We start from the raw sequence: 26,630 nt of genomic DNA, 5'->3' as shown, positions 1-26,630 counted from the left end.
GTGAGCTATATTGGGCTAACTATATTTATTAGTTTTAATTGCTGGTAAAACAGCTGAACATACTTTAATGCTATAGTAAATTAAATAGTTTAGTATAGCTAAAATATCATGGTTCAATATCCTCTAGATGACGCTTTGAGTGGTCACAATTTTTTAAATCACAAAAATAAGAAACAAAATTCCCTGTATTTTCCCAGTTTGCAAAGAAAAAAAAATCAAAATTCCCTGCATTTCTCCTGTTATTTTGGGTGATTTTAAAATTCCCTGTGTTTTCCAGGTTTTCCCTGTGGAGTGGCAACCCTGAATAGATACATTAATTAATACATAAGTTTGTTTATAATTAAATTCAAACAAATGAGTAAAAGACTAATTGAGACACTAAAAAGAAAAAAATGACTAGTTTTAAAAGCAAAGTGATAAATAAATATCACATAAAACATGCCACTAAGTAGACTAAATGCTGTTTAATATAACCTTAAGCTTAAAGGATCTTAATAACATGAAAAATAAGACATGAGCAGAATTTTTTATAACAAACTGTTCATGATATACAAGCAATTTTTACTCGTTGATTCGCTGACTAGGGAATTGCGTTTAAATATTAGCCAAATTTTTATCAACCTTAAAACTCTTCTTAAAAAACCGTTACAATAACTTCCACCTAATATTCAAAACTGATAGAAATTATAAATATGCAGAATTTTAGTTATTGCGTATACTAAAAAGATATTGAAAAATGACAAAATGATGACAGCTTAAGAAAAGAATCTTTACCATTAACAGTTAGAACAAAGCATTCTTTCTTTAAACAATTTTTAAAAAATGGTTAAATTTCTAACTTTTTTAAAATTATAAAGATAATACTTGAACAAGAGAAAAACATTTTGATTTTTGGTAACATTTTTACGCCATAGCGACCGGGGAAAAATGAAGTGGATATTTTGTTCACCCTCAAATGCGTTGTTTAAAATAAGAAAAAATATAGAAAGGTAGTTTTTTTTTTTTTAAGTTTTACTCCTGTAAGACCTCTTTAAATAAAAAGTGTTTTTCAACAAGCTATTTTTAACAAAAAATTCTGATTTAGGATATTTTTGCATTACTTTAATCTATAAATTAAATGACTAAATAATAAATAAAACACAAACACTAAACAGAAAAAATATACAATATTTGGAAGAAATACTAAACTTAAAAATAATACTAAGTTTAAGGAAAAACTACACAAACCTTCATGTTTAGCATAATCTTAGAATAAATCTAAGGTATTAAACAATTTTTTGTCAATTTAGAATTAAAATAATGAACACATTGAGATATGCATATAAATCATATAAATTAAACTTAAAAAAAAAGTAAAATATTGAGAAGAAAATGTCTGGTGAGCAATAAACACAAATATTGAGATTTCACGAAACTATTGCATTAATAAAATTAGATAAATTTAATACCTAATCAAACAAGGCAAATATTCCGAAATTAAAATAATAAGATTAAACATAATAATTTAATTTTTGAAATTCCAAAAATAAAAGTTGTTGAGCACACAAAATGAGCATATGTGTTACTCAATAAGCCTTTTAAAATATTATAAGAAATATAAAGGATTATACAAAGTTTAACTAAACAAAAAAAACTAATTTATTAAAGATAAATAATAAATTAGCTTTCTTAATAACCAATGAAAGAAGATTGTGATTAAAATACTAAAATTAAACAATATAATTTGATTGCTTAAATTGTAAAAATTGCCAGAAATATAAGGTGTTGAGCACACAAAATGAGCATATATATATTTCAATAATTTTTGTAAAATATTACACAAAACATACAAGTTTCTACAAAACTTAACAGAACAAAGAAGAAAAAAAGTCTAATTTGTTTACGCAAAAAAATAAATAAATGAACTTTTCTAATAAAAATTATATATAAATCAGATCTGAAAAGGCAATTATGCTAATATAAACTCTTTCAAAATAGTATAATAACACTTGCAACTTCAACAAAATAATTTTGACATTTAAATGAATTACTTCTTCTAGTTCATTTATGGGAATTATCTGATACATTGATAAATATTTTTATCTTTTATTTTGAGATGTCTTAAAATATTTTTAATTAAACAAGCTGGTGGAATTTGAAGTAAATAAAGAGCTGTCCAATTTCTTTTCTGGGAAAGTGAATTATTTAAATTCAAACAAATAACTGAAATATAATAACTTAATTTACTACACCTTCAAAAAGATAAAGAAAGAGATAAAAAGGGAAAGCAATCACTGATGGGGTATATAAAGCCATCCACTCAGGTTACTTCAACTAAACTATATTGAGCCTGAATAGTTTGACATCAGATTGTAAAAACTACTTGAGTGCTTCCTTTTGATGTCCTGTTTGAAATATCTTACTATTCAGGGATTTTTCTTACAAGATTTTCAGGAACAGAAGAAATGTGTAAACAATATTAATAAAAATAATATTACTGGATGGGGGAGAATTTCGTCGGTTTCATCCATCGACTTTCCATTTTTCGAATCAAAGGAACTGAAAGAACATAAGTTGTTTAATGCAGAGATCTCTAAACCTGCATATAATGTGTATACATTTAAAATAGTATTTTTATTTATTTATTTATTATATATTTCTTTCTTTATTATTTTTCCATAATTTTCTTCACTGCAGTGAAATGTTTGTAAAATTGATTCATTTCAATTTTCACGTAATTCAAAACTTTACAAGTGCATTTTTTTAAAAAAACTTTTACAAAATTACATTTGGTGTTCTATAATAATGATCAATTTCAGAGGTTTTACTATAAAATCAAACTTTATTACCGCCTCACTAAAATATAACGTTCTAATTTGATCCTAAATAAAAGTAAAGTTAAGCATTCTTGCACAAACTTACAGGGTGCTTAGCTAAACCTTTCAACAAAAAATAAGCACTGTTTTTTAAGCACTCAAAAATATTTTTAAGTATATTATTTATATATTAACAAAATTTAAAATAATTTTTAAACTTTACTTGATCATGATAAAATAACTCGTTTCTGATAAGAAACTCTTTTCTTGATTATATTAGTGATTATAAAAAGATCAAGAGATTTTTAAATTCGATATCAGAGGGTGGAAAATGAGGCCTGAAATTGAGAATATCTTGCAAAATGCAACAGAGTTGCACACGATAGTGCAATAATCTCACCGAACCCAGCTCAGCAGACCCACATGTGGACTCAGAAGTATTTAATCAAACATGTAAAATGATTGGTGCTTTCAAACCCTAACGACCGACGGTACACCGAAAGGCATTAAGTTTGAATGAGTCGTGAATTGAATATTGAATAGCAAAATGTGAAAAGCACGTTTTTACATAATACAATCTTTGCGTAGCCAAATCTTTGAATCAAAAATAAGCACTTTTTAAAAACTTTTCAAGCACTTCACAAAAATTTTCAAGCACTCAAAAATTCATATTCAATCAGTGATATCATTGAAAAACAAAAACTTTTTATAAACAGTTTTAGCGTTAAAAAAACCCAAAAAGAAACAGATGTAAATCGAAACAATCAGTACTTTCCCACATCATCGAGTGAATTCAACTTGACCCTGAACTCAGAACAAAAGTACCCGTACCCCCTAGTGTTAGAAGTAAAATTAAATAAACAATAATAAAATTAAAAAGAAAAACATTTCATAAGGATCTGATATTCTTCATCCAAATTGGAGCACTCGGGTTTCAGTTTCAAGTGTGCGTGCATGCGCAACTCATAACGTGGGTACGACATGAAGTCCGCGTGAATAATTACGTAGCAAACACCCCATTTTTCGTGAAATGCATGGGATCCACCAGATATCACTGAAGGGAGAAAAAAATTTATTCGGGAAAAAAAAGCACTTTTTAAAAACGCCAGTTGAAAAATGCACCTTTAAAAGCTTTTAAAAACGAAATCCCCAAAAAAGCACCTTTAAGTACTTTTTACAAACGCTACGCACCCTGTAATACATGGTGAAAATTGACATTCCCTTTTTAAAAATCTCTTTTTCCAAAAAGGAAAATTAAGCATTTTTTAAAAACATCCCATGAAATAAGCACCTTTTAGGGCTTTAAAAAATGAAAATAAGTACCTTTAAGCACTTTTTAAAACAGCATAATGAATCGCAAAATGTGAAAAGCACGTTTTTACATAATACATGGTGAAAATTGACATTCCCTTTTTCCAAAAAGGAAAATTAAGCATTTTTTAAAAACACCCCATGAAAAAAGCACCTTTTAGGGCTTTAAAAAATGAAAATAAGCACCTTTAAGCATTTTTTAAAAATCGCAACGCACCATGACCTGCTATGGGATAGGGGAATCATGGAGGTTTAGATGTGTGTCAAATGACACAACTGTGGTCAGCATTTTACTGAGTAATTCAGAAAATTAAATTTCAACTGTACATTTCGAGCAGAGAAGTAACTCTGATTAATGCTGAGAAATATTAATTAAAAATGGTGTCGGAAAATCAAAATATTAAAAAACAAGATAAGACTAACCAGTATGAGCAACACATTCATCCCAGCCAGGTTTTCTCCATGCAGCATCTCTTACATCCTTTCGCATTTGTAGATTCTTATAACCTAAATATGCAATACATTTTTTTCAGAAATTTATTAATCACATATAAAACTTAGTTACAATGTTTGACCGTTTGAATCACAACTGTCGAAGAATCCCAAACAGCGCAACCACACTTTCTCTAAAAGAGGACCAAGCAGCGGCTAGTTTTATTTTATTTCGAGAAACACAAAGTGGCACGATAGTGCTTTGTTTCTTTTACATCGAGGAACCCCAATCGGAGCAAAAACTCTTCTTGTATTTGTTAGGTATCGTGTCTTTTTCTCATTGCTCCGTCACATTTAAGAGCACTGTTTCACTAAATGTCCCCTACAAAAATATCTTATTGACTATACCAGGGTATAGGGCAAAATTAGAGAATTTTTCTACTGTCCATTTGCATCATTTTTAACAGACTTAAATTTAACTTTTTATTTTTAAACTTTTCAAAAATTGAAAATTTTTCACGATAAAAAAACTGTTCATATTGATAGATTAATTCAGAATCATTTTCTAAAATATGGCTAACATTGCAAGGTTTATTTCTAAAGTGAAGAAACATTTTAAGAAACAAAATGTATCATTTTCACAATGTCATTTAACAACTAACATAATCTAACATTTTTTGAAAAAAGTTTATAAAATACACATTAGGTGCATTATCTTCAAAGAAAAGGAGCAGTAGGGTGGCTAGACGATTTTTTAATAGAAACTTGTTGTACTTAGTCGAACCGTGGCAGTTAGCAACTGTTAATTTTACCCTATATCACAATTAATTCTAAAAAAAAATTTTTTTTTTAAAAATACATTAATTCTGTTTGGGACATTCTAACCAAATGTAACCAACCATTCAAATATAACTTCCAGTCAATTAAAAAAAATCTACTGTTTAAACAAGTCTATAAAATAATCCAACAGAAATAGAAATAAATAATGGCAGTAAATTAATAATGGTGAACAATAACATAAAAAAAAACATGAAAAAAAGCATTAAAACTAAAAAAAAAATTTTTTATTGAATTTTACTTAGGTTCTATTAATTTTAAAATAATGTAATTGCACGACTGAAAATTTTTTAATATACAACAAGATCAGATATGCTAGATCAGATAAGCAGATATGATATATATAGTAAATTTATAACAGTGTAAAATAATATAGCAAAGACATGAATACTATTAGAGAATTTATGTTTTTTAATGTAAAATTCAAATGATTCTTTATTACTTATACAATAAGAAAAAAGTATTATAGATAAATTAAGCTTTCAATTAAGATCAAAATAACATAGTTTAACAAGTACTTTTAATTTCAGTGCAGAAGTCTACTAGAATCTATAAATAGTACATTTTAAGAATTCATATGACATTTATTTCCTTATTATTATTCCACTTGATCCAGTCCAGAAGACAGTCAGTTCAGATGATTTTAGGAATTTTGAATGCAACTGTCTCCTTAACAAATCGTGAGTGAGTCACGTAAAAATAAGTTTTTTAAATGTCTGCAATCCATACAAATATTTAAAAAGTGGTAGAATAATTACTTTGTTTCCGTTTTGTTTCTCAAAGAAATTATCCATTCGTCATTACCAAAATATAAATGATTCAATGTAATCAGTATTGCAATCATTTATCCTAATTTATTTTTTTAATTGAAGTTGTAGCTAAAGTGACAAGTGTGCTCCAACTTTTATGAAATCACGCATACCATATTTTTTGGAAAAGTTGCCCGCATGCTACGTATTAAAGCAAAAATAAGCATTTAAGCAATTGATACATATGTTGTGAAGTTTGCCATATCAAAATTGATAGATAAATGCTTCATTTTGATTAATTTTCTTCACAAGTTCGATAACTATATTTTATAAACACAATAGAAACATGAAAAATATATATTTGAGTATCAGAAATAAAAGACACTTTGAGTGACATAAATTTTTCATGAAAACCACTCAAATAATTATTCTATGTTTTTTTTAACTGATTAAATTTGTTATTTTTTAGCTTTTATAGTGCTTTGTAGCTCTTATAAAGACAAAAGGGTAAGCACAAAAAAATGGACAGAGTGTCTCCAAAAAACAAGCTGTCATCACTTAAAAACACTGCCTTCTTATTTATGTTTCATTTTAAAAGAGATAATTTTATTGTTAAAATAATAATTACACTGAGGTAAAAATATCTGTGTTTATACGTTTAATTTTGATTACTATAAAAAACATTTACTTTGTTAGGGTTATTCTCATCTCGGGAAAATGTTTACAAGTATCTTTTTTTTTCGGCAAAGGATATTGAAAATTTTCATAAGTAATTTTAAATTTCAAAATTCTTTTCAAAATAAAAACCTTTCTTTTAAAAAAAAATTTGCCTTTTAATGTCAATTTCCTTATAATTTTCAGTTAAAATTATAGAAAGAAGCTTTCAAGTTGTTTATCAATTAATCTTTTTTTTAGATTATTCATTTATTTATTTTTTTTAAATTATGCACAGATATTATTTTTAAAACTATTTTTACACACTACAAATTTTTCACTTACTTTGATAATGACAAAGAATTACTTTTAAACATTACATGTAAAATAGTATATGAGGGTAATTTAAAAAATTGGAAGATAAAATTCAGCTATTACATAATATTACACATTTCGATACATTTTTACGGCTTTAAGTGAGTGCATTTTCAAAACTCAAAAGTGCTCTTTCTTATTCCGATGGAGAAACAGATATACTTACTCCATATATGATGAACCATATACAATTGTCCTATCTGTGAGAAAAAGCCAGCAACTGCACTCTCTTTTCTATAAGTTACTCCTCTAGCCCTGTAACATGAAATATTGTTAAAAGAAAAATATTAAAGCATTCATTTAAAAAAATGTTTTAGTTATCATAAGCATTACAAACAACATGCATAGCCAAATTTTTGAAAGAAAAATAAGCACCTTTAAGTATTTTTAAGCACTCAAAAAATATTTTTAAGTACCATTATCATTAATGAAATGCAAAATAATTTAAGATTTAAAGACATGATTACATAAATTTACATGATTATGATAAAATAATTCGTTTCCGACAAATAATTATTTTCTTTATTATATTTTAGACATTATAAAAAGATCAAGAGGTTCTTCAGTACAAGCGGTGAAAAATGAAGCCTGAAATTGAGAATATCTCGCAAAATGCAGCAGAGTTTTGCAGATGAGAGTGCATGAATCTCACTGCATCCAGCTTAGTAGACTTGCGAGTATTTCATCAAACATGTAAAATGATTGGTGCTTCCATAGCTATGGACGCCAAAATAGATTGTGGTTGAATTAATTGAGAAAATGTTGAATAGAACAATGTGAAAAGCTCGCTTTTGCATAATACGTGGCGATCTAAAAAAGACTACCTAAATCTAAAAAGACTACCTAATTATGACTCCCTGAATTTCCTGATCAGCAACAGTTATTTAGCAGAACTTCACTTTGTTTATTACTTTTCAATAATTTTACAGCCATAAATTCTATTTAAAAGGAGGGAGAAATAATTTTAAAGCATTTAATTTTTTCTTGAGCAGCTGAAGTGAAAAGTTTTAAAGCATGAACATGCGGCAAAATGTAGAAATCGGCAATGTCATCCTTCATCTATGAAAAGGTATCCCAACACACAATCAAGTTAACATGTATTATACACTAGTGAATTGTATTTTTGTAATGGTAGATACACTACAGTACTCCCCCCACTAGAATAATAGCTGTGGTAGAATTCAATGAAAGGATATCACTAGTTGAGTCATTGGTGTTTTGTGAGAAGCCGGGAGAGCTGTATTTAGATCACCCTACTTTTGAGTGCTGATCGTGAGAGTTGTATTAAGTTCACGGTCGTGGTCGTTCCTGTGCTGCCTTTAGCAGTCAGGTGTATACGTTCTGTGTAATTGAGACTAAGTAGCGATATTGTGAGGAGTACAAAGTCGCAGTCAAAAGTAGCAAGTGAACTGTTCAATGCGGACGATCCATCGAGAAAGCCGCATACAGATCAAAGTGGGCCAACATAGAATCGAGTTAACATGTCTCATATTATACTAGTGAATTTTAATTGTATTTTTGTATTGGTAGACACACTACAAACAGCTGTAGCAACGACTGGGAATATGTGCTCAGTATTTTGTAAAAAGAAATTATTAAAAATTAGAGATTTAACTGTAACTAACATCTTTCCTCTTCCTACCCCAAATACATCAAAACAATTTTGGCCGAATGCTCTCCGATTGGGAAAGTATGCAGATTTCTACCCGTTACATGATTTTAAAGAAAAGAAAAGAACTCTCTATGTAAAATATATAAAATCCCTGTAGCAGAATTTATTTGAGCTATCTGTGACAAACTCTCTATCACTAATATCTTTCGGCACGATACTTTTAATAATAACAAACATAGATGCTACAAATTTAAAATAACAAAAGTGCTGATGTTTACAAAGAAAAAACTATATATAGATATTTTTTAATAAAACATGTAATAATTTTTTGTCCTGATATTATGGGTGATATTCTCGCATGTTTGTGGGGGGGGGGCGGACACAAATTATTTCCTTCTTCACATTTTGTAAATAATTATCACAATAAAAAATATAATTAAAAATCATGAAATTCACAGTAGTAATTGCTAGGAAAAAAGATACAAGACGAAATCACACGAAACAGGCTCCTCAAATGCGTGTTTCCTTTCAAGATTTGGCTGTTGTAATAAATACTATTGTATAAAAATATCAGATCTAAAAACTATGGAGAAATCAATAGCAATAACTGCCAAAAATTTGATAGAAAAAAAGCCTTATAAAGTAAATACTCAAATGCACGATTCGAATTTTCCATATTGTTGAAAATATATATCGGGATGTTTAAAATCCAAGTGAAAATCAATAACTGCCAAAAATGCAATTGAAACATTACATCCATTACCAATTCTATCGACATAAATTGAGCGTTGTTCTGAAGTTCTGGCAAAAAAAAAAACTAAGAACACTCACTGTATCTCCTTTAATACATTTATTAAATCACTGATTCTTAGAAGAATCCAGTTCATATCATAAGTATTATTAATTCATGCTCGTGCAAAAAATGTGAATGACGATAATGAAAATAATGTGATAAAAAAAAGATTATTAGAGCATGGGAAAAAATAACATTGAATAAGCATAAGGAAAAATTTGTTTGTGTAAGAACATACCAATTATTTCCCCATTCTATCATGGTGCCAGGCTTTAAAATAAAAATAAATAACAATTAGCATCAGTAAAATGCCTTGCGATAAAAAAAATCTAAATAACAAAGGAAAAAAAATACCTTAAGAACATAAGATCTCATTTCATACATATTAGAACCTTCTTTAGGCTGAGGGTGTCCCCAGAAACTAAAAGATAACATGAATTGATTCTCTCTGTGCCTTATAAAGGGTATACGATCCTTTATCAGACTCTTTAAATCATTATCCGTGTGACGTAACTCCAAAAATTCATGGGCATGGTTATAACCGTGTTTATAGCGCCACACGTGAACTGGAAAAAAAATAACCAACATTAAGCAATTAAAAAAGGGAAAAAATGTTTTGTTTCAAATAAATCAAAATAAAAGACGGCCTGGTTTTGGACACAATGATAAAATACAGCACAAAAAATTTTTTTACCGTCCTCAGTGTGCATAACTAAATCTTTCAACAAAAAATAAGCACCTTTTAAGAACTTTTTAAGCACTCAAAAATACTTTTAAACACTCTCTATAGAAATTAACAAAAATGCAAAATAATTTTCAAAGATTTTACATGATCACAATAAAATAACTAGTTTCTGACAAAGAACTCTTTTCTTGATTATATCAGTCATTATAATGGTTAAGAAATTTTTCGGTTTGATATCAGAGGGTGGAAAATGAAGCCTGAAAGAGAATATCTACTTGCAAAATGTAGCAGAGTTGCACATGAGAGTGCAATAATCTCACTGAACTTTGCTCAGTAGATGCACATTGGGACTCATCAAGTATTTAATTAATCATGTAAAATGATTACAGCTTTTAAACGCTATGGACCAATGGTACGCCAAAATAGATTGTGGTCGAATGAATAGTTAAAATGTCAGGTAGAACAATGTGAAAATCATGCTTTTGCATTATGTGTGGTGAAAATCAACATGGTAAAGAAAAAACTTTCAGTTTCGAAAAGGGAAAATGAAGCACTTTTTAAAAACACCCCATGAAAAAAGCACCTTTAAGCACTTTTTAAAAACACTATGCACCATGTTTAAGACACTTTTGAACAATAAATCAATTTTGTCCTGTCAAAAAGAAATTCAACAAAATTTACAGTTTTAACCCCATTCATAATATCTTCCCATTAAATACTTGGATCAAATCACCCCAAAGATACTTGTATAAAGTTTCATCATTTATATTCAAGGTTGATTAAACCTTTGGATATAAAAGCTTATTTAACAGAAGAATATAGAGGTTAGTTCAAAAAAAATTATTATAATAATAAAAGTGGTTCAAAAAAGAAAACATTAAAGTCACTGTACATACATTGTAAAATCCAACACATCTAGAGAATAATTTGTGTAGGTCTAAACAAATTCTCCAAACAAAAATTATTATTGTGAATTGTAATGAAACCTTTCAATGCAAAACATACTGAATTGATCTTGAGAACCTATTTCTACACTCCAGCTTCCAACTAATTCTGCTCCATCAGATTTATTAGCTGCAATTTTGGCATATCTTTCACTAAAACATAACAAAAACATACTTTACCAATTTATTATCAACAACAACTATTTTTAAAATTTATTAAAAGTAAACAAGTTCATATTTTAACTAAAAGATAAGTTTAAAAAATGTAATAGAATTTTTGAAAACAATTTGTAGAAACCCAAGAGGCAGAATTTTTTCTGGCTTTCTGCAACAAAACTATCTAGCACTAATATCTTTCTGCGGGATACTTTCAATAACAACAAATATGTATGTTACTAATTTAAGGTAACAAAAACAAAAAAACAGTGTAATTTTTTTCATTGAATATGTAGTATTTCTTGATTCGAATATTATGGGTGATATTCATGAATTTGGTTGGGGGGGACGCACTAATTATTTCTATTGTCGCATCTTCAAAATCATCATTCAATTAAAAAAATAATTAAATTACATGAAATTGTAGCAGTAGTTGTTGATAAACAGATCGATGACGAAATCACGCTAATTGGACTCTTTTTAAAGAGTTACTCAAATGCATGTTTTGTTTCCAGATTTTATTGTTGTAATAAATAATATCATATAAAAAATATTGGGTTGCAAATCCAAAGCAAATACTGCCTAAAAATGATATAATCATTGCCTCAAAAAGTAAATCATCGAATGCACAATTCGAATTTCCCATATCGCTTGAAATATATCGGGATATCTAAAAGCCACTTGAAAATCAATGTCAGTAACTGCCGAAAATGCAAATCAAAACGGATTAAGAACTCTGTAACGTTCTGCGACAATGTCACCTCAATTCTGCCACAGTTGTAGAAACATTAAAAATTCAAATTATAATGTAAAATGTAATGCAGACGATATTTTTAAATGACGAAATCAAACGTAAAAACATACTTTCATTAAACAAAGATTATTTAATTTTGACTGGTTCAGATTTCTGATTCCCAAAATGTTGGGGGTAACCCCAATCTAGGAAATATAGTCCCAATAGTTTGGTCAAGAGAGTGCTCCAAAGTTTGAATTCCATAATGGTAATTTTACTTTTTGAATATTCCACCAAATCGCAAGAACATTTGCTCATAGTTAAAAAATTTGTTAATCCAAAGATAATTTCAAGCACGAAATAATGTTTTAGTATATATTTATTATTTTTAGCATTTTATTTAATAATAGTCGGAAAAATTTTAAACTTTAAGGTACACCATTTTTTTACTTCATTTTAAAGTATATAATTTAACATGGCAAAATACAAAAGTTAAGAGAAATCGGTCGAATGGTTCTGGAGAAATCATAATTTTAAAAAAGTTGTAATTCTGAAATTCAATTTTCTCAGGAAGTATTATTTTAATACATTTTAGAACACATTTAAAAACAAGATATACAAGCATCAGCATTCTGGAAGAATTGCATTTGGCAAGGTGACAAAGGCTAAGTGCTGGCCCTAAAAATGAATAAATTAACATAATATAATAAATAATTTTAATTGGTTTCAAAGTGGGACATGTTTTGCAGCGATTCAAAGGTGCAAATACTTATTGAAATTTTCATCACTGGGACACAAGTTTTCTACTTTAAATCTATCCCATTCCGGCCAAATCAATTATTTTAGGGATTCCAAGCGTATGTGTACAATAATTATGTACCAAGAAAACAAACAATTTCACACTGTCATTTTTCTAGCTTAAACAACTTTAAAATAGCAGATATTTTGCTTGATGTTGTAAAAAGAGACAAAAAACAATACATAAACTAAAAGATGCACTTTAAAATATCTTTTTATAAAGTAATAGAGAAAAATAAATGAATATCCAAGTTAGTTTTATACTATGATGTAATAACTTTGTCTGAGCTATTTCACTGCACCCCGTGTGTGTGTACATAGAGTGGCATAGTTTTGGGGGTGGTTAGGGAGACAAAATTCCCTCCGAAATTAAACATTACTTGAATAATGAACTATTGTATAGTACGTAGAATGTACATATATATAAAAGTTTTTATTATTTATTTTTTGTAATTTAAACGTATAGTATATATATCAGAATACACACACACACACATATATATATATGTATGTATATGTATGTATATCTATAATATATATATATATATATATATATATATATATATATATATATATATATATATATATATATATATATATATATATATATATATATATATACACACATATATATGGGTGATTCTCACGAAACATGTCAATTCGGACCAAAAAATTTCTTCAAATTTGAAGTCTTCAAAATAATCTAAAATTTTTTTTGTATACTTCTTTAGCTACACTTATTAATATCTTATAGACAGCAGTGTAGTTTATTGACATTTGCTCGAGAAAAAAAATAAAATAGAAATTCATCAAATCTTGAATACCAGGAAAATGACATAATACCTTAGAAGTTTAAAAAACAGTCATTTTAAGTTAATAGTAAGTAACTCAACTTAAGCCTTTACATTAGATCGAACATAAATTGCTTAATTTAATTCTTTTTATCCACTGTAGAAAGAAACAAAAAAAATTTTGTTGCTGATATATACAGAATAAAATTGTGTATAATAATCTATCATTAAATAAATAAATAACTTTGATTACATCCAAGCATATTACAATGATACATAAACTTGGTATTAGGTTAATATTTGCTTTCTTTCTTTACAGTATTAGCAGTTAAAAAGAATTTCTGGTAACACTTCAATGTCCAGGCATTCATAAGCCAGGAAAATGACAGCCAGGATAATGACAAATTCGCTATTTTATAGCATATAACGTTACTTTAATTTAATATTTTGGCCGAAGACGTTTATATTCAGCAGAAAACAACAGTATTTCTTGAAATAACTCAGATAAATCTATGTGGTTTTTGTTATTAATGATTTCAAGAAGCCAGGAAAATGACAGCATAAAAACCTACTCTCCTTGAAAAAATTTTTGAAAAAGATTTTGAGCCTGAAAATTGGTTCTTTATTCATGCAACAAGCAACAAGACATGTTCAGATAGGAGGGTATCTAATCAATCTACTAACATAAGATATTGATTCCTGACGCTAACTATTTTGGTTATAAATCACTAAATAAAAGTAGCCAGGAAAATGACAGATTTTCATGGGACAAACAAATTACTGACAGAAAAATTATTTTAAATGAAGTTTTAGTAAACAATACCCTCTGCGTATACTCCAGAAATGCTTACATAGGATAAGATAAAAAAATTAGATTTTGAAAAATGTATGGGAAGTTTTGAAGCTAGTTATTATTGGAAATATTGTTTGGGACATGCCAGGAAAATGACATTTTGATATTCAATTAAATTTTTTAAGTATACAAAACAGTCAACGCTAGAGCAAAGTCATTTTAAAATACTAACAGCAATGCTATTTATTAATTTTTTTTTAAAAAAAAAGGTATTTTAGTATTAGATTTTGGAGCAAGGGACAGTGAATTTCATGCTTCGTGAGAATCACCCATATACATATATATATACATACACGCACATATATATATATACAGTTTAAAGCCGTGTATCCGGAATCGGTGGAACTTTCAGAAGTTCGTATAATAGATTTTTCCGTGTTGACCCCCAAGGTAAACAAAGCTTAAAATGATTTAATAAACGATCTGAATCTAAGAAGCAAAAAATAAATAAACGTTATTTTTAAGGGGAATAACGTTTTAGCATTAGAATATCTAATCAATCAAATATGAAATATTAGAAAAAAATATTATTGCTGAAAATATGGAAAACGAAAAAAATTTAACAGTTATGAAAATATTAATCCGCCATTTTGAACTAGAACGATTCAAGCAAGAAGGGGAAATTCATGTCATTCTAGAACAAAGCTTAAAATGATCTAAATCTAAGAAGCAAAAAATAAATAAACATTATTAAGGGGAATAATGTTTTAGTGTTAGAATATCTAATAAATAAAATATGAAATATTAGAAAAAAAATATTATTGCTTAAAATACAGAAAACGAAAAAAAATTGACATATGAAAATAATAATCCGCCATTTTTAACTAGAATGATTCAAGCAAGAAAGGGAAATTCCCGTCATTCATTAAGGTGGGTAGGTGGAGGAAAAAATTCATTTCCTCCTTATTTGTGAAAGAAAATAAGTGTAAAGAGGAGGTTATTTAAGTTGAGGGTGGGGAAGTAACAAATTATTATTTTCTCTCCAATCATTGGCTATCAATCAAGCATAAAGGCAGGGCATGCTGATCGGGTTCTCTTCATTTTTTCTTCTACGACTGAAAGAATCTGCTTAAGAAAGAATATTACCCCCTTCCCCCCGCCTCCTAAATATTACATGGTATGGGGAAGAACGAATGTTTTGTTTCTCAAGGACGTGTATCCTTTTAGACTTATTCAAATTTTCCATTTTGACTCCCCCTCCACCTTAACGTTTGTCCCGTTTACCCTCTTCCACAGTATTTCTTCTTTCAATAAAAAGGTTCCAGGAAATGCCTCTTTTAGTAACCACCTGCAAGGGAACAGAGGGGGGGGACTCAGTTGCGGTATTTGAAAACACATCTCCCTCTTTTTCCTACATTCCAAGGGAGGAGCACCACTAACGGTCACTCAATGGTCTTGGTAGATCTTCACTACCCTTTTCTGGTGATTTATGGGTTCGAGGCATAAATCAGAGGTACGGTGCAAGCTAGAAAAAGAGAAAATGTGTCAAAAGACCTTTTTTTTTCAAAAAAAATTTTTAGGAAAGGGGAAGATGGAGAGATGTTTGTTTATTTTGATTGTTAAAAAGTGTCCGGGAAATCGACCCTTCCGGGAAAGGGATGACCGGATATGGGATGTTACACTATATATATATATATACATACACACATACATACAAATATATATCATATATGCATATATTAGAAGGAGGTAACCAATAACCCCATTGAGCATACATTAAAACTACGTCACAGTGTACATATACAGTGAAATCTCCTAGAAAGACAACCTCTGTGTTGCGACCTCCTCCATTTACGACCACTTGAAGAGGTATGGAATTTTTTCCACATACTTTGTGTTGAAAGAAACATTTAAGAGAAACTATCAAAACCTCTCCCAGCCACCGGGCAATCCTCCGCACAAAATGACGAAAAGGTCAAATAAGGAACCACGAAAAAATATCAAAACAAATAAATAGATTTAAATGTATTTGTGAATGGCTCTTATTTTAAGAGCTCTTTTTGAGGATCTCTGAAAGAGACTGGTAAACCGCATATTACAGTTAGAGTGCATGAAAGATCAATGATTTAGTTTAGAGTTATAAGTTGAACTATAAAAAAAAGATACTGCCGAAAAAACATCTCAAACAAACTTCAAATTTTTTAGGGTAAACAAATTTTTAAAATGTAAAATTAAATGCAAACGACACAGCGACAAAACTCACTAACACTAATATCTTTCTGCAAGATACTTTTATTAATAAAATATATATGTTAGTAATTTAAAACAGTAAAAGTGCTGTGTTTACTAAAAAAAACTGTACAATTTTTTTCAATTGAACATGTGATAATTCTTTTATTATAATATTATTTGTGATGTTCTCACATTTGTTTGGGGAGGGGGGACGCACAATTATTTCCTTCTTCGCATTTTGTAAATAATCATCACAATAAAAAAAATAATTAAAAAATCATAAAATCCGTAGTAGTGATTGCTAAAAAAAATTTAACGACGGAATCACGCGAATCGGACTTCTCAAATGCGCGTTTCGTTTCGAGATTAAATTATTCTATTTAATAGCGTATAAATATTTCAAATTAAAAAACCATGGCGAAATCAATCAACTACCAAAAATTCGATAGAATTTCTGCGTTAAAAAGTAAATACTCTACTCAAATGCATAATTCGAATTTTCCACACTGTTTGAAATGTATCATAATATTTAAAATCCATGGAAAAATCAATATCAATAACTGCCGAAAATATAATTGATAGAATTACTGCGTTAAAAAGCAAATACTCAAATGCACGATTCGAATTTTCCATGCTGTTTGATATGCATCATGATATTTAAAATCCACATGAAAATTAATATCAATAACTGCCGAAAATATAATCGAAACATTACATCGATTTAAGATACTATCGGGTTAAAATGAGCGCCTCCAAAAGTGATTATCTAGATGCATGATACAAATATTACGTGTAAATTTCTGTACAAAAAAGTAATTTTACTTTACTTTTCAAAGGAAAAATCTTTCTGCGAGATTTCTGTAACGTTCTATGACAATGTCACCTCATCGCAACAATTCTGCCGCAGGGATTTTTATTGCACCTAAATTTTATTCATCGATTCACGTTGCCGAAACAAGTGGCATTTTCACACCGACACAGAGAAGTATTAAAATAGCTTGCAATAAATCATGCATTTTCAATAACATTTTGAAGTCAACCCTTAAGAATGACCATTTTACTGTGGTACAGAAAGTGGTCAGTACCTGTAGGTACCACTGTACATACAATAAACAAGGAGAAAATGTATAGTAAAAACAAGAACGAGTTCTGATAAATATACTAATTCAGATATTATATAATTTTCATTTTAACCTTTATAATATTAGCACAAATCATTAACTGTTATAGCATTTTAAAATGAACTAAAATCAAGATGAACTGAAAATCATCCAAAAGTTAAAACTCTAATCGGATTTGAACAACTGAGATCTTTTGTTACAAAATCTAATGAATTTAATGAAACTAAGAACCTTTATCAAAAAACTTTACTAAAAACTATTAGCATGAGTTCAAATATTTACTTTATATAAATGTTATTTTGAACCTTATGAAGCAGAAAGTTTTTATGCATTACTTGGCAGCCTATAATTAATAATACAATTAAAAAAAATTTATTATTATATGCAGGACATTTAAATTTCCTCTTTAATTAACATAAAGTTTATGTAAAAAAAAAAAAAGAAAATACTTACTAATTATCTAAATATGGCTCTATACTATCTGGTTTGACATCATGAGCTGAAAATGACAATTAAAAATTATTAGCTAGCATAATTAAAAAATTTTTTTCTTAATCATAATACTATGAATGGAACTTTATCTGAACTGAAAGTAGTGTTTACAGTGGGTCAAAACTGTTTCCGAACATTTATAAGTGCTAAAAAACATGAATTGGAAATTTTATTGAAACTTGAATGCTTCAAAAAGGTTTAAAATCAAATGTTAGCAAGTGCCACTGCCCTAAAAAAAATTTTTAAAAATTAACAGTTTGACCCCATATTTTTTGGAAACAGATTTTTTGGCGGTGGCACTTGATGACATTTAACAATTGATTTAAAACCTTTTTGAAATATTCAACTTTTAAAAAAATTTCCCAATTCAAATGTCCAAATTTATGTTTTCTAACAAACATTTTTGGCCCACTGTGTATAAAGCAAAACATAGTTTCAAGTAATCACTGCTTTCATTAGTGATTACTAATCTAAAGAAAGTAAACTAAGTCTAAAGAAAAAAAATTACACACAGGGTGAGGTGTTTCATGATATAATTAATACAAAACAACAGTAGTCAGCAACAGAAACAGATTTAGCATGTAAGAAAATACACAATTAAAATATAATTTTGATTTTTATTAAAATAAGAATGTTCTGTAGGGTAAACCAACTAGTGAAGGAACACTACCCAGTGAAGGAACATTTCATATATATTGATTAAAAATAAGAATTTGAACATTTTTCTTTAGATTGATTGGTAACTTAATAGCTTACTGCCAAACAATAGGAAGTCATCTAGCAATGTTTTGGATTACCTGGTCAAATAGACTTCTCTAAAAAAAAATTTAATTTGTTATTATCTCTGCAACACCTTGTTTCTTTGAAAAAATTATAAGGTGAGTGTTTGCATTTATATGTTTGAAGTGGAATTTATTGCACATAATGGTTTTATTTTTCTCACTGTGTAAAAAAGAATTTAAAATACAGTTATTGAAGTTAAGTTTTTTTTTTTTTTTTTTTTTTTTAAGCATCATAGCATAATAAAGTACTGAGATAAGGGGGTGTTTATTCACTGGATCCCCAAACGATGAAAAACCAGTGAAGGAACAAGTTTTCCTTAGCTGGGTTTTTTTCTAAGTTAATGAAAATAAAAGATAAACTTTAATTTTCTTGTACCTTTAGTGATGTTCCACATCAAAAGTATGTTAAAAGTACGAAAAACAACTTCTAACCAGTGAGGGAACAGGCATGTTCCTTTACTGGGCATAAATTTCCCAGTGAATGAACAGTATGTGTTAATATATTGACACTTTATCTTTCAATTCATGATTACAAAAAAAAGTTAACATTTTCCAAGTATTTATATGTTATAATTTCAAGAATAGGCTTGTCTTTAAATATTTGTATGGCTTATAAATTCATATAGAGCATTATAAAATAACCAAAACTAAGTGTTCCTTTACTGTCTGTTTATTCACTGTTAAGAGCTGTTCCTCTACTTGGTCTTCTTACTACTTGTTATTTGAACCTTCAAAACTTTAAAATAATATTATGTAAGTTCTGTACAATATTTTTACATAATTTGCAATTAGTAACAAATATGTTGACACTGTCATTTAACTAAAATTTCGAATTTTGAAACTAATATGATTTTTTAAAAGGCAAGCGAAGCTTAAGTGTTTCTTCCCTGGTTAGTTTACCCTAGTTATTTTTGACAAAAATCTCTATATATTTAATAGCTTGTAATATTTTGCAAAACTTCACTTTAAAAAGACAAAATTAACGCAAAGGGGGAAACAATCGTTTGGAGTGATACGGTTATTTTGTTTTGTAAAAATATGCAATACTATAGCCTTCAGAAATACTATTCTGCAAAGTCAGTGAATAAGGTAATTTGTGAGGGGATGGAGGAAACATACTTTCACAATTCAGTAAAAAAGATTTCCTTAATCTCAAAAAAAAATCAAAGAATATGGTAATCAAGGAGTTGGCCTCACGGTCGGAGAATCCGACCGTGAGGCCAACGGCTTAAATTAAATATATATATATATATATATATATATATATTTAATTTAAGAAATAAAATATATAAACTCTTGCTTAGAGTGGTTCAATAAGTTAAGCATATAATTTTAAATATATTATAAAAAAAGTTTTCCTTTTTCCCCCAGACCATAGGGAATGAAGCTTCCCAATCCCCTTTAAACTTAGCATACAAAAATATTGAAACATTCAATCTGGCATCGATTTTATACCCCTTTGAAAATCATACTAATGTTAAGATAATATATTTCTTAAGTCATAAGTAATAATGCAATAAAAACTCAAAGAATTTAACACATAGGACATTATTATTATTCTGAAAGATCACATCACAATGAATCAAATAAGGAATATTATGTGCTATTCTTCAGCAGGATTGTATGATAAACTTTTTAAAATAAATTATAAAAAATTAGAAAAAATATTTGCATATCAAAATCATATTTTTACCTAACTTTCCTTGTTTAGATGTTACTTTTAAAGCCCCAAATACTTCGAATTATGATTAGAAATATGAATTTAAAGAGGATTAAACCATAACTGCTCTCAAATAAAGAAAATTAAAAAATTTATGATTTTAATAATTTATATATTTAATCAAATGAATTTTTCATTATAATGAATATGTCCTTACTATTGACATTGTAAGCAATACTAAATTGTGTAATAAACATACTAAATTGCGTAATAATAATATAATTTTGTATAAAGAAAAACATAACCATTGATAAATACCCAGATATTTATGAATTCTGGGTATTTACCCAGGTAATTACTCAGGGTACTTATTCCAAGTTTTAAAAATATTTTACATCTACAGGTGGCATGGATCTACCGATATGGAGTCTACAAAAAAGTTTATACCATGAGGCAATATGTTGCCAAAAGTTGTTGGAAAAAAATATCACTTAACAGGCTCTTTCTTAAGCCTTTAAATGTATAGGAAGATAGCTTCATTGTGATTACAAGGATTTTAATAACAATTTTTTCATATTCAGTGGAATGTCATTTAACATGTTCTTTGCTAAGCTTTTAACTTTCGAAAAAAATTATTTTTAAACAACCCCTTTTGCTTTTACACATTTTGAAGATGATTTTCTTAAATTCACTGATAAATGTCATTAAATATGCTGATTTTTTCATTAAGGAGAACAATATGTTTTAAAAAAAATCTTTTCTGATAATTTCAAACACAATGAAGATTTTTTTCTCAAACTACCAGGATGTGTAGCCAGATTTTTCAACAAAAAATAAGCACCTTATAAGTAGTTTTAAGCACTCAAAAATATTTTTAATAATTTTCCGAAAGAAAATCATAATTAGGAACTGTGCAGTAATAAAAATTATTTTTTTCTATTGTTTAAAGTTCTTAATTTGAAAACATAAAATCAATAAAATTCAAATATATTTTCAAAAACTTCATATAATCATTATAAAATAACTAGTTTTAGATATGTATTGCAGAGAAAATTGTGAAAATCATGCATTTTTTGTCATTTAGAACAGCAATCGACATGGCAAAGAAAAAACCTCTTTTAAAAAGATAGAAAATTAAGCACTTTTTGCAAACCCTGAATAAAAAAAACATCTTTAAGGGCTTTTAAAAAATGTAAATCAAAAATAAGCACCTTTAAGCACTTTTTAAAAATGCTATGCACCCTGGCTACTGAATAGTCGTTTGACATGTTCTTTCCTGAACATTATAATTATTATTAATTACTTGATAATGCTTATCCAGATTGATTCTATTTTTTTTCCTTTAATTTAATATAATATAAGGAGAACTACAGAAACACTAGGAAAAAGCAATCTAAAATTAATTTACTTTGCATTTCATAGATGACTTCAGAGGCAGATAAAAGTCTTGAATGAGAGTCATGGCCAGGATCAATTTTTCTTACCATCAACAATTTACTAAACCAACCATCATTATTCGAGTTGTTAACGCATCCCAACCATAAAGATCTGAAAGTGCATTTATTACCAATCTGAATTAATTTTATAAGAAATTTCAATGTTTCATAAGAATTTAAATAATTTATAAAAATTTCAATAATTCATAAGAATCTCAATAGTAATTTATAATTCCAAAAATATGAAATTATATCATAAGAAGTTCAATCATTAATAAGAATTTCATTATTAAGTTATTTCATAAGAATTTCATTAATTTATAACAATTTCAAAATGAATTTATTTCATAACAATTTCAATAAATCATAAGATTTTCAGATTCTATGAAGAATTAATTTTTTTAATTTAGCATACCAATGATCTCAAAATTTGAGGGAATTACTCATTTGAAATTCAAAACTAATACAAAATAAGGCCCCCGTGGCAGAATCATGGCGACACAGTGACATTGTCGCAGAACATTACCGAATTCTTGCAGAAAGATTTTTTAAAAAATGCTTATGATTTTTCTATTCTCATTTGAGAATAATGGAAAAAAAAAAAGAATAATGAAGAAAAAAATTTGGTTTTCCGTTCTACAGAAATTGTCATTCTATTTTTTCATGCAGTTATTACTGATAATTTCCACATAACTTTCAAAACCCGATATTTATAATAATATATTATGACTAGTATTATGACAGATATTTTTAATACTATATTATAACAACTGAATCTCGAAATGAAAACACGCATTTAGTAACCCCTTTTGAAGAGTCCAATTTGCGTGATTTTGCAGTTAATCTCTTTTATCGGTAGTTACCGCTACAGATTTCATGATTTTTTTAATGTGATGATGAATTACAAAACGCGAAAAGGGAAATAATTAGTGTGCTATTTTCTTACAAAATGTTAGAATATCGTCCATAATATTAGACAAAGAAAAATATTACACATTCAATTAAAAAAATTATTTTATCTGATCCAATTTTTTAATTTCTTTATTTTTTGAAGATAACGCTTCCCTTACTATAAATTAGCAAGATGTATATTTGTTATTTTAAAATTATCTTGCATGTTGCCGAAAGCCAGAAAAAATTCTGCCACAGAGAATAAGGTTATCTAATTAGAATTATAAGACAGGCATCTTCAATAATTGTAAAAAAATAAATATTAGATTAATAATATAATGAAAATAAACATAGGATTCAACACACATAATTCTTTCACCCCAAAGCAACCCTTATATATTTTGTAAAAAAGAGTCTTCCAAAAATTGATGGGTACACCACCTCTAAAATTCTGTTTAAGTTAAGAGCTGAAAACAGTTCTTTTTATAAACACAATTCAAACCTCATGTTCATTTATATTTTGTAAAACATCTTCAAACTTTCTCAAAACAATTTTGCAACTTAAAAAATATACTCCCTCCCTAGTTAAAGGTGACCCTCTGAAAGATACAAATACATATTACAACACATAGGTACTAATTAAGTTATACATTTCAGTGTGAGATGAATACACCAACGAAAAATGATAACAATCAGAGTTTGTTTATAAACGGAAAGTCTGACACTTACTAAATTAGCAGCTTTCAAAATGTTGTTTAATAAACTGGGTGGTACCCAAATCTTTCAGTAAAAAATAAGCACTTTTAGAGTACTTTTTGAGCACTCAAAAAATATTTTTAAGCTGGGTTGGCAAGGTTTAGGACAGAATGGATTAATCCACGGCTTAAACCCTGGTTTAAACTATCCTGTCCAAAACCCCTTTGTCCAAAACTGTCTAAATATTTAAAAGGTAAAATAAACATTATTTTCCTTTTTAATGAGTTTGTAACTGTATAAAAAAATAAATTGCATAAAATTGTAAATTGTATAAAAAATATGAAATATTTATTGATACATGTAATTATTATGTGTACAATTGTTACACATATAGAATTTTTACCTTTTACCAAAGTTCAAGGTTTTGGAAAGCTTTATCCAGTTTAAGACAGTAAAACCCACGCATACTGTCCAAAACCAGTTTAGGACGTCCAAAAGTCAAAACCTCAACCCTGTTTTTAAGCACTATATACATTAACAAAATGCAAAATAATTTTCAAAGACTTCACGTAGTCATGATAAATTAACTAGTTTCTGACAAAAAACTCTTTTCTTGATTACGTAGGCCATTATAAAATGATCCAGATTTTTCGGTTTGATATCAGAGGGTGGAAAATGAAGCCTGAAATTGTGAATATCTACTTGCAAAATGCCACAGAGTTTGCAAATGAGAGTGCAATAATCTCAGCTGCTAGAGAGTTTTTGAGCACAAGTGGACTCCCAAGTATCTCATCAAACATATTGGCGCTTCCATACGCTATGGACCCACTATACGCCAAAATAGCTTGTGGTTGAATAAATGTTGAAAAAAAAAAAACAATGTTAAAAGCATGCTTTTGCATAATATGGCGAAAATCGACATGGTAAAGAAAAAAATATCATTTTCGAAAAAGGAAAATTAACTACTTTTTAAATACACTCAATGAAAAAAAGCACCTTTAAGAGCTTTTAAAAAACGAAAATAAACACTTTTAAGCACTTTTTAAAAACGCTACGCACCCTGATAAATGATAAGACAGCTGATGCAGAAATGTCGACAATTTTTATAACATGTACAACATGAATATTATTGAATTAAAACTACAAACAATTAAATAATTAATCAATAAAACAAATGAGAAATAAACAGAAAGCTATACTGGATGGAGATTATAAAAGTAATCAAGTTTCCGACGAAAATAATAAAAAGAATTAAATATTTCGATAAAATAAATATTTCACGAGTAAATAAACGTAATAAAATAATAACTAAATAAACATATAATAGTTTAATGTCATTCGACCTTTAGCTCGACCTCCTGCAAAATAATGATATAAATTTTTACCGTTACACAAAACCAAAACATAAAGCAAATCTTAACCTTTGAAAGGTGAGTGAAGCAGGCAATTTCATTAACAGAATTTTACGAACAAGTGAGGACATTTTAATTATTAAATTAAAAATAGACGGATATAGAGAGTTGATTGTTTATATACAGACGCTTTTGACTACTTATTTCTACTCGGCTTTAGGAATGAACACCAAACTATTTGAAATGAATTTTTTTTTTTTGAAACTGGTTGAGAACTATAATTTAAGGGACAATTTCCGTTGCATTCATTAATGCTCACATATGCAAATCAGATCTTGATTGGTGAAATATTTTTTTTTTTTTTTCCAATGGCAGGCACGGAATTTCAATCTTTGCCAATACTATGCCAGAATTGTTGCTCATTTCGCGTTACCCAGTGGGCACCTGTGAACCAAAGTCACGGAGGCGAGCAACATTGCCCACGCCACACTGCCACAAACCCGTTTATAGGGTGGGCCACATTCACACATCATACACACAACAGAGGACAGCACAAAGAGAGAGAGAAACATCCATGCCCAGAGCGGGATTCGAACCCGCAGCCTACGGCTTTGCAGTCAGGCACGCTAACCGCTCGGCCATCTGGCCGGCTGATTGGTGAAATATGTTAACTGTAAAAAAACTCAAATTTAAATTCACATTTTTTTTGGTTGTTGGTTGTTGTTAATTTACGTCGCACTAGAGCTGCACAATGGGCTATTGGCGCCGGTCTGGGAAACATCCCGGAGGATGATCCGAAGACATGCCATCACAATTTTGATCCTCTGCGGAAGGGATGGCACCCCCGCTTCGGTAGCCCGACGACCTGCGCGCGAAGTCGAGCACTTTACGGTAGCACAGTTTAACGAGAACCAATACCGCACACCCTCGGTCTCTATGCAGACTGATCCAAGTGGTCACCCACCCGCACACTGACCGTAGCCAGTGATGCTTGACTTCGGTGATCTGCTGGGAACCGTGTCTTAACGATCAGTCCACTGCGGGACACATTTTTTTTTTCCACACACATTTTTAAAATTCACCAATGCTTCATTCTTTGTAAAAGCAAAATTTATTTCGACAATTTTCTAAAACGAAATCGGTATTGTATGTATTCGTGATTGTTGTTGTTGTTAATTTACGTCGCACTAGAGCTGCACAATGGGCTATTGGCGACGGTCTGGGAAACATCCCGGAGGATGATCCGAGAACATGCCATCGAAATTTTGATCCTCTGCAGAGGGCATGGCACCCCCGCTTCTGTAGCTCGACGACCTGCACGCGAAGTCGAGCACTTTACGGTAGCACAGTTTAACGAGGACCAATACCGCACACCCTCGGTCCCTACGCGCGCACTGACCGTAACCAGTGATGCTTGACTTCGGTGATCTTCTGAGAACCGTGTCTTAACGATCAGTCCACTGCGGGACGTATTCGTGATTGCAACACTCGAATGCGCCATTTGGGGAAA

At 29.0% G+C, this 26,630-nt stretch overlaps 1 protein-coding gene across 2 annotated transcripts; it reads right to left on the bottom strand.

The window, feature by feature from the left end:
- Positions 1-888: 888 nt before the first annotated feature.
- LOC107437420 (protein NipSnap) lies at positions 889-25,355 on the bottom strand. Of its 2 annotated transcripts, none has more exons than XM_043048691.3 (9): positions 25,190-25,355; positions 22,154-22,293; positions 18,265-18,310; positions 11,249-11,340; positions 9,913-10,124; positions 9,797-9,828; positions 7,320-7,408; positions 4,530-4,613; positions 889-2,538 (listed from the first exon to the last, which is right to left on the bottom strand). In XM_043048691.3, the coding sequence occupies exons 1-9, from the start codon at positions 25,249-25,251 to the stop codon at positions 2,474-2,476; spliced, it is 822 nt and encodes a 273-aa protein (XP_042904625.2). In that variant the 5' UTR covers positions 25,252-25,355; the 3' UTR covers positions 889-2,473. The 2 variants fall into 2 exon arrangements, with proteins under 2 accessions (XP_042904625.2, XP_042904624.2); XM_043048690.3 differs by having other exon boundaries at positions 2,413-2,538; positions 25,154-25,273.
- Positions 25,356-26,630: the final 1,275 nt, after the last annotated feature.

Source organism: Parasteatoda tepidariorum, chromosome 4, assembly GCF_982258835.1.
Source record: "Parasteatoda tepidariorum strain Cologne lab strain chromosome 4, Ptep-v5.0, whole genome shotgun sequence".
Lineage (NCBI taxonomy): Eukaryota > Metazoa > Arthropoda > Arachnida > Araneae > Theridiidae > Parasteatoda > Parasteatoda tepidariorum.
This window is presented reverse-complemented; position numbering and strand designations above follow the sequence as displayed.

Excerpts from the sequence above, each read along its gene's own strand:
- LOC107437420 (XM_043048691.3), bottom strand. The coding sequence starts at position 25,251 with ATGTCCTCACTTGTTCGTAAAATTCTGTTAATGAAATTGCCTGCTTCA. Across the intron at positions 22,294-25,189 it reads GCTTCACTCACCTTTCAAAG|ATCTTTATGGTTGGGATGCG; the intron begins GTTAAGATTTGC and ends ATGCACTTTCAG. Across the intron at positions 18,311-22,153 it reads AGTCATCTATGAAATGCAAA|CTCATGATGTCAAACCAGAT; the intron begins GTAAATTAATTT and ends TGTCATTTTCAG.